Raw genomic sequence first — 9,402 nt, 5'->3', positions numbered from 1 at the left:
CTTCATAATTTCACCATTAATGTTCTTGTTTGTACTGAGTTGATGGATGTTTGTTTTTTCGTTTGAAATTTTTTTAAGTGAATTTTCTTGTATTTGTTGTCATGATCTTGTTTTGTGGTTGTATAATTCTGTTGTTGTGGCTGATTAGCAAAATTGTGTTGGATTTGGGTAGAATTGCTTTAGAATTTCTAGGGTTTGGGCGTAGTGAAACAGAGTAGGTTTTACAATGGAAAATACCTTGTCTAACTCCCTTAATTTACCTAGGTATGGATGCTCTTTCCGACGCTCACCCTATTTTCAGCGACCCCGATCTGCTCGTGATCCATGTCTTCCCAAAGCTGGACTGGGGTAGTAGGGATACTGTTAAGCAGGTCTGTAGGAAATGGCGTCTTTGGTGGAAGACTCGCCACCTAGCCTGACTCCAACCCTTCTTTGGTCCAAGGGCCTTTGTCAATGAGTGGATCCTCTACGACCTAATTTACAATGATGGTCGTGACTTCCATGCCAGGATCAACAAAGACATGACTGTGTACTTTGATGGCTTCCCTCTGTTGTTCAAGGAGGAGTAGGGTGTTGTTGTTGGGTTGGGTGGGGGTTTGTGCAGCTAAATTGTTTTTGGGTTTAGGAGCTTCTAGAATTAAGCTTGTTGTTATGTTTTTTTTAATGTTTTAAAATGTCAATTTTAGGATTTCATTGCCATGGTATAGTAGGTTTTTGTTTAGGTGACAAATCATTTACAATCTTTTGGGATTTGTCACTACCATGACAATGATTAGGTTTAAAAGGATGGCTTGGCTTGTATAGCCATTTTGTAATGGATCATATTTATAAATATTAATGAAGCCACTTCTTTTGCATATCTTTGATACTCTCTTGTTCTTTTAATGCAATTAATTTATCATGAATCAAATGACATGCTGATTGTGACAGTGAAATGGCCTTGTTTTTTTTTTATTTATTTAATTTTTTTTATTATAATATGCTTATTGTTGGCAGACAATATGGATGCATTAAGACCCTGTTTAGTTATACATCATGGTGGAATGTGGGTTCAAGGAGAGGACATGTATTACAGGGGGGGTAGGGTCACTGTTTGTGATGATATCCCTGAGACTGTAGATAGCTCATATGTCAAGCAATTGATAGACTCCTTGGGATACACTGACATTGTGAAGCTTCGCTTCTTAGATCCTAGGAAAACTATGCAAGATGGGGTGAGGTTTTTATCTTTTGACATGAGGCAGTTTGATCCATTCCTGTCTTTGTTACTAGAGTGCAGAGTGATTCATTTGTACTGTGAACATGAGTTGGTCATGCCAACACACTTTAATGTTGGCAATGGTGGTGAAGGTAGTAATCAAGGGTCTGGTGCAGGGTCTTTCATGTCCTTGTTGAATGGTTTTGCTAGTGGGTCTTTTAAGCCTAGGGTAAGTGGGGATGATGTGCAATTTTTCTATGATAGTGAGGGGACAAATGAAGATGATATGGAGTTTGTTAGTGCTAGGGACAAACTGACACAAGAAAAGAAGGATGAATTGGATTTTGAGGAGGAGATAGGTATGCTGAAAAGGGTAGCAGAGTCAAAGGGGAAATCAGTGAACATGTATGATGAAGTATGGGAAGGTGGCAGTGATGAAGATAGCCTAGTGAAGATGATGAGGAAGATGATCTGGGGTTCCTTGTAGCACCTGTGAAAGGTAAAAAAAAAGGATTATTGACAGTGAGAGCAGGAAGTCTAATTTTTGTTTTAGGCCAACACTTTGATAATGCAGTCATGTTTAGGAAAGCTTTGACTGACTATTGTGTAGGGAGTGGCAGGAACATTAAGTTCTACAGGAATGACCCTAATAGAGTGGGAGCAAAGTGTAGGCATGAAGATAAGGGTTGCCCTTGGAAAATATGGGCTTCTTGGGAGAAGGGGAAAAGAAATTTTGTTGTGAAATCCCACATTGGAGAGCATAGTTGTGGTAGGCAAGCAAAAGTGACATTAATGACCTCCACTTGGATTGCTAAGAATTATGGAAATTGGTGTAGAGTTAACCCTTACATGAATTTGCAAGACATTAGGGAAACTATTTGGCTAGAAAAGGGAATAAGGGTTAGCAGGTTCAAGGCATACAGGGCTAGAAAAAAGGGTCAATCTTTGATTGTAGGGGAGTATGCAGAACAATACTCTTTGCTTCCTAGGTATGCTGCAGAGATTTTAAGGAGTAAAAGGGGCAACACTGTGAAGTTGCAAATGACTGCTAATGTTTTTGAGAGAATGTATTTGTGCTTTGAAGCACTGAAAAAAAGGGTTCAAAGCTGGTTGTAGACCCTTTATCTCCCTTGATGGATGCTTCCTTAAAGGACCTTTTGGGGGCCAATTGCTTGTTGCAGTTGGAAGAGATGGAAACAACCAAATGTTTTCCTTTGGCCCGGGCTGTTGTTGAAGTTCAAAGCACTGACAGTTGGACATGGTTCCTGTCTCTCCTTGCTGATGATTTAGAGACAGCAACAGGAGCTGGGTACACATTCATGTCTGATCAGCAAAAGGGATTGTGAGCAGCAGTTTCAGGTGTCTTCCCGGAGGCTGAGACAAGGGTTTGTGCAAGACATGTGTATTGCAATTTTAGAGGGGTTTTTGGTGGGGGGCTTGAATTTAGGAAGCAATTTTGGACAATTGCTAAAAGTAATACTGAAAATGAGTTCCTCAGTAACATTGATATCATGAGGGTCATTTCAGCTATTGCAGCTGAAGATTTGATGAAAAGGAACTACAAGAACTAGTGTAGGGCTTTCTACACTCCAATGTCATGTTGTGATAGTGTAGATAACAACATGAGTGAGGTGTTTAATGCATACATCCTAAGTTCAAGGCATAAGCCCATTATTATAATGCTTGAAGATATTAGGGAGGGGTTGATGGAAAGACTCCACAAAAAAAGAGATGAAATTGGTAGGAAAAATTTACTCCTATGCCCTAGAATATAACAGAGACTGGAGAAAGTGCAAATTTAGGCAAGGGGATGGAATGCTTTTTGGGATGGGGGATTCTGTTATGGGGTTAGGAAGGGTGCAACAAAGGACAAATTTGTGGTAGACTTGCAAAACAGAACTTGCAGTTGCAATGCTTGGCAGCTGAGTGGGATTCCCTGCAAGCATGCTATTGTTTCTATTTGGAACAAATCAGACCAGCCTGAGGACTATGTGAATGAGTTCTTCACCAAAGACAAGTACATGAAAGCATATGCTTTCCTGCTAGAGCCTTTGAATGGTCCCCAAGAATGGCCACAATCTGATGCCTCTGTCATCCCCCCAAAATTGAAAAAGATTCAGGACAGACCTAAGAGAAAGAGAAGATACCAGGCAGGAGAGACAACAACTACTGGGAAGTTAAGGAAGATAGGGAACCCTCAGACTTGCAGTTTGTGTGGACTACAGGGACATAACAAAAGGGGATGTTAGAATGTTCCAAAACAAAGAGAAGCACCCCATCACACACCCACAACAGAAGAGCCTGAATCTGATGCAAATGCACCTACCAGTTCTATGCCCATGCACATGAGGGGCTATGGAGTGTACACATGTCCAAGTGGCTATCAGAGAGTTGCATCATTATGATATTGTAACTCTATCATTTCATTAATTCTATTAAAATTACTAATAGCTAACTTGGTTTTTTTTTCAATTTGTAGGTTCCACCCAACCCCATACCTACTCAACAGCAATCACACAGGGCATTTTACACAAACATGGAAGGGGAGCAAACTGTGTACTTCTTATCTCAAGATCACTACCCTATATCAAGCAAGCAACAAAGCCAAAACAGCAACATCATTTCAAGTCAAGCATTGCAGGTAAATAACCAAATTAATTTCTTATATTGAATCCATAATTTTCACTTACATTCATACACTAATTGCAATATTTATTTTACAGGATTTAGCAAAGAAGAAGAGAAACATCAATAAGTAGCTGCAAGAGGTACAAATACAAACTTTATTCAAGCTACATTTGATCAATTCTTCACTGCATACCAAATTCCTAAAAATAGCAGCACAATAACAGCCTTCCACAAGTCACAATTAATGCCTACATTAATCCTAGCAGCCCTTTTAATTTTAAGCATAACATAATCACTCTCAATCTTCTTAGCATACTTGTTTGCTTGCTTCAATTCCTTCCTCATTGACATAACTTCATTCTTGATTTCCTGCTTCTCTTGCATAAGCCCCAATATCACCTAAGTCTGCCATTCATTGGGGTCTTCCATGTCCAACCACTTAAAAAATTTGCAACCCCTCCTATCAATTTCTGCATCATAGTCAGGGCAAGCAAGAAACCTTCTACTAGGGTTATCTTTGGTCCAAGCCCTACTCTTAGACACCAACAGTCCACAATGACATCTGCTCCCAGAGTTGCTCAACCTTGACATTTTTTAACACTAATTTAAAAAAAATTAAAACTGAATTTCCTGTATATTTTGTAATTGTTTCCTCTGATTTTTTTTTTTTTTTTTTTTTTTAAGCAGATGTAAGGTGGAGAAGTTGGCTATGGAGATGCATATATATGGAAGTCAGTTTTTTTGGAGTTGTAACGACTACTATATTTTAACTGCTACAATTCTTGAACAATTGCAAATATTAGTACCCTCTGACTTTTAGTCAGAAATTTAATTTCCCTTTTTTTTTGTTGGGTTAACCGGTTTTAGAAGGTAAATTTTGAGATTAGTACTTTGTCTGCAACATTTGAAACTTGAGTACTTTCCCTGCAACTTTCCCCAAACAATAGTACTCTCAATTGTATATAACTCGTTTATTTTGGTCCATAATATGGGTCCAATGACTAAATAGTTTGATGGGTTTGAAAATAGCTTTCCAACGATATATTACAAACCCAAATCCGAGTTATAACGAATAATTTATGACCAAAATACTAAACTGAGCTCAAACCGAACCTAAGCGCACCATACCTACGATCCAATGATCATGTGGAGGGTCCAAAGGATTTAATCCCATTTCTAAACCAATTAGGATTAATTGGAAGCTTCTATAAGTTTCTAAAAGATCTTAATTATCCCTTCTGAAAACATAAGATTAAAGAGTTTGAAATTGAATAAAACTTTTCTTTTTGAAAGTTCTAATTCCCATCATATTATCCTAGTATCATGATTAGGTTTTGTGTAAAATTCGAATAAAATTAGGAATTTCAAAAAGAAAAGTTTTATTCAATTTCAAACTCTTTAATCTTATCTTTTCTAAAAGGATAATTAAGATATTTTAGAAACTTATAGAAGCTTCCAATTAATCCTAATTGGTTTAGGAATGGGATTACATAATTTAGACCCTCCACATGATCATTGGGTCGTAGGTAAGGTAGGCTTAGGTTCAATTTTGGGCTAAGTTTAATATTTTTGTCATAACTTATTCGTTATAACTCGGATTTGGGCTTATAATATATCATTGAAAAGCTCTTTTCAAGACCCATCCAACTATTCAATAATTGGACCCAGATTATGGACCAAAATAAACTAAAATAAACGTTTTTATAAAAATGACACGAAATGAATGATTTTAAAGGATACGAAATGAATTATTTTGGGTTTAAAGGCACGAAAAGAGGAAAACAAGTTATAGTTTGGGGAAATGGGCTAGGAATTAGGTTGTTTTATGAAATGAAAATATGGATTTAAGCACTCCAAATATTACATACTCAACCCGACCAATAATGGCGATTGTAGACACCTAAAAATGTCTCCCCAAAACCAAACCCGATGATGAACAACCTTTCACCACCATTATTGGTCGGGTTGAGTATTTAATCTTGGAGTGCTTAAATCCATATTTACATTTCATAAAACAACCCAAATTCTATCCCATTTCCCCAAACCATAACTTATTTTCCTCTTTTCGTGCCTTTAAACCCAAAATAATTCATTTCGTGTCCTTTAAAATCATTCATTTCGTGTCCTTTTTATAAAAACGTTTAATCCAGTTTATTTTGGTTCATAATATGGGTCCAATGATTTAATAATTTGATGGGGCTTGAAAATATCTTTCCAACCATATATTATAAGCCCAAATCCGAGTTATAACGAATAAGTTATGACAAAAATATTAAGCCGAGCCCAAACCGAACCTAAGCCCACCTTACCTACGACCCAATGATCATGTGGAGGGTCCAAATTATTTAATCTCATTTCTAAAACAATTAGGATTAATTAGAAGCTTCTGTAAGTTTCTAAAAGATCTTAATTATCCTTTTTGAAAAGATAAGATTAAAGAGTTTGAAATTGAATAAAACTTTTCTTCTTTTGAAAGTCCTAATTCTATTCGAATTGAAAGACGTTCAAAGATAGACAGATATTATTTTTGTGCCTCATAGTTTTTATCCAAATTTTATATGGTTGGCTAGCCCTTGAAATTATCTTTTCAATGATATATTATAATATCAATTCCGAGCTATAACGGAAAAGATATGAATAAAATATCAAATTTTATCCAAAACTGACACCGTCTCGCTATTTAGGCCATATCTTTTATTCTAAAAAATATTTTAATCTGATTCCAATTGGTGTAGAAAGTATACTTCAAGAGCTTTCCCACGATATCTTATTTATCTTATTCCAATTTCTAGATAAAAAGATATGATAAAAACAAAAACCGCAAAAACTGCAGTCTATCGAGTTTTATTCCGATTTAATTCGGATCTTATCTTGTTTTTTCAACCATTCTTTTTTCTCTATAAATAGTGGTCATATCTCCCCTTTTTCAATGATCAACAAGCTTGATCACAAATTTATTCTCTTCTCCCTCTTTAGCCTAAACACTAGCCTCCCCATTCTTTCACTATTCCTTCCTTTAAGCACTCCTAGGAGTTTATACAATACCCAAAGTTCTATACTTAAACCGAGGCGTGAAAGGTATAACTGAGGGTTTGGACCAAATCACCTCTACTTTTTATTTAATTTAATTTTCATTTGATTTATATTTTTATTGAATTTACTAACAATTTATTCATGATGTAGCAATTTCAAGGAAACACGGAAAGTAAGTAATTAATCACTTAATTACTCTTATTTATATTTTAATACTGCTAGCATCATGATTAGGTTATTTTATATTTGATTTGACTAACGCTATTATTCTTGAATTTCTTACAATATTAATTTTTATTTTATTATATTTATGATCACCATATTGCATGTTAAAAGGGAATATATAATTGAAAATCACGCCTAATAAGATAATATGGACAACCGGTTTAGGTTCATTTTTAATCTTGTTATTTAATTCAAGTGATCACAAATATTTTAGAATTATATGATGCTTTAATATTCAACCAATTTGGCCTAATAATAGTTTCGAGCAAATTGAATTTTTGTTTGTATGCCTTTGAGATCGCAGGAATCACTTTTCACTATAAGAATCGAGTAGAGGCCAATACAGGCGAATGTGACTCCATGACTCACTTTGTACCATCATCCCCGATCCTCCTTTCGTGGTTCCGAACCATAAGGAGTTAGTAATCTCATGGATTATGAATGGGGTGTAACCTTCACGGGTCAATCGTTGTTGCCTATCGTTGTCCCTTTATTGTGGTTGCCTTTTATGATCCGTGAACAGTTTACAAGTTCCTTAAAACTTGTTGGCGGCTCCCTAATTTCCTTGTCCCTAATCGTATATGTCAATTCCCACTTCCTAAGAGTGCCAAGAATATTCACACATGCTTTAACGTAGGCGCACTTCGAACGACGCCTACAATTTGGCGACTCCACTGGGGAGGATTCTTGGTTATTTATCGATTTGAGTGATCGATATTTAATTGAGATGAGTGGATGAGACTTGAAAGATTCTTGAAAAATATTCTTGTGATTTAATTGGCATTGTCACATATGCATATGCATTTTAGCTTACCTATTTTGCCACAATAGTATGTGTTCTACATATGTGGCTAGCCCGGGGGATTTATGCTCTATCAACCCGAAAACGCTTATGGCAATAAGGGTTCATCCGAGTTTTTAAATCCACCCAAACCATGGAGTCGGGTTCGATTTTATCACGAACTCGCGGAGCCGCCCGTTGGCATATACCCTCAAGGGAGGCTGCCTTGCTAACGCGTCCAAACTCTTAACCATGGTACCCTTTGACACCCAAAAGCTTGACCATAGTCGAACATAGAACTTGACTTTAGGTTGCGAACTTCATTGCATCATGCGTGACAATATGCTTATATGTACATTTTTTTTATTGAATTTTTTTAATTTTTTTTTCTCTTATCAAACCCTTTTTATTTTTTTTTTATTTAGAGTCGAATCATAGATTTTTTTTTTAAATTGAGTCAACCCAGATTTTTATTCTCGTATCCTGCACAAGAGTCAACTTGTCTTGGTCATAGCCGGAGTTCTAGAAAGGGTTACGTGTCCTGCCACCTATGGATCTGTAGCCCCGAGTTTTATCTTTGATTTAGAGTTGGTTTCGTCCCAATCAGAGTGACAGATCAAAAGTTATAACATATATACTACAGCCTGTCCACCTTAGTTGTCTTTTTAGCTTTAATTTTCTTTCTTTAAATTTTTTTTTATATATCTTTTATTGTCAAGCTAGTCTTAGCAAATTCCTTTAATCCGTGTCAACTCGTATAACATAGGATTATAGATTTTTATTTTTTTATTTATTTTTTTTATACCCATGAGTCATAACTCTTCTAGAATTCTAGTTCTCTTCCTAATTTCTTGTGATCGATTTTTGTGCTAACCTTAACATGTGTTCTTTGTCTTTGATTGTTGACTAATGATTGCCAATGGACCGTTTTCACCTAGTAAATAACATAAACATTAAAATTGGACAAAATTAATCAAGTTAGTTTGTCTTTTAATCTTTCGTGCTATTTGGTCATTGGGTCTTTGTTTTTCACAACGTCCTCATGTCTAGACATACGATCATACCACGAGTCTTATAGCATCACTTAATCACTCACGAGTCAAGTATAGTCCACACACTTTCTTTATGTTCCGACTCGAGTCGTGCACCAAGTCGTTTATGATCGTATACTAGGTTCATGCACCCTTTTTTCGTCATAATAAAAAAAATGAGTGGAGTTTTCTCACCTGTTTTCAAATGTCTATTTTTTCCCTTCCTTTCCTATCTTGAGCAATGAGTCAAACAATTAAGTGAATTTATTTCATTTCACAGTACTTGGTCAAGGAGCAGGGGTAGATTGGTACGGTTTGAGTCATTACTGCATCAACCTCTTAGAAGAGAACTTCACCATCTCCACATCACTCATCACCTTCAAACTAATTTCAATTTGTCCTAATGGCCACTAAGGAAGATATTGAGAGCATTAACAAGTCCATTGAAACAATGTCTACCATGTTGCAAGCACTCACTACCAGAGTCAACACAGTAGAGCAAAATA

At 36.1% G+C, this 9,402-nt stretch overlaps 1 protein-coding gene across 1 annotated transcript; it reads left to right on the top strand.

The window, feature by feature from the left end:
- Positions 1 to 1,774: 1,774 nt before the first annotated feature.
- LOC145557491 (uncharacterized) lies at positions 1,775 to 3,957 on the top strand. Its single transcript, XM_081618669.1, has 5 exons — positions 1,775 to 2,187; positions 2,283 to 2,540; positions 3,051 to 3,348; positions 3,678 to 3,839; positions 3,922 to 3,957. The coding sequence occupies exons 1-5, from the start codon at positions 1,775 to 1,777 to the stop codon at positions 3,955 to 3,957; spliced, it is 1,167 nt and encodes a 388-aa protein (XP_081474795.1).
- The last annotated feature ends 5,445 nt before the right edge of the window (positions 3,958 to 9,402 follow it).

Source organism: Chenopodium album, chromosome 9 (genome assembly GCF_948465745.1).
Source record: "Chenopodium album chromosome 9, dcCheAlbu1.1, whole genome shotgun sequence".
Taxonomy (NCBI): domain Eukaryota; kingdom Viridiplantae; phylum Streptophyta; class Magnoliopsida; order Caryophyllales; family Amaranthaceae; genus Chenopodium; species Chenopodium album.
This window is presented reverse-complemented; position numbering and strand designations above follow the sequence as displayed.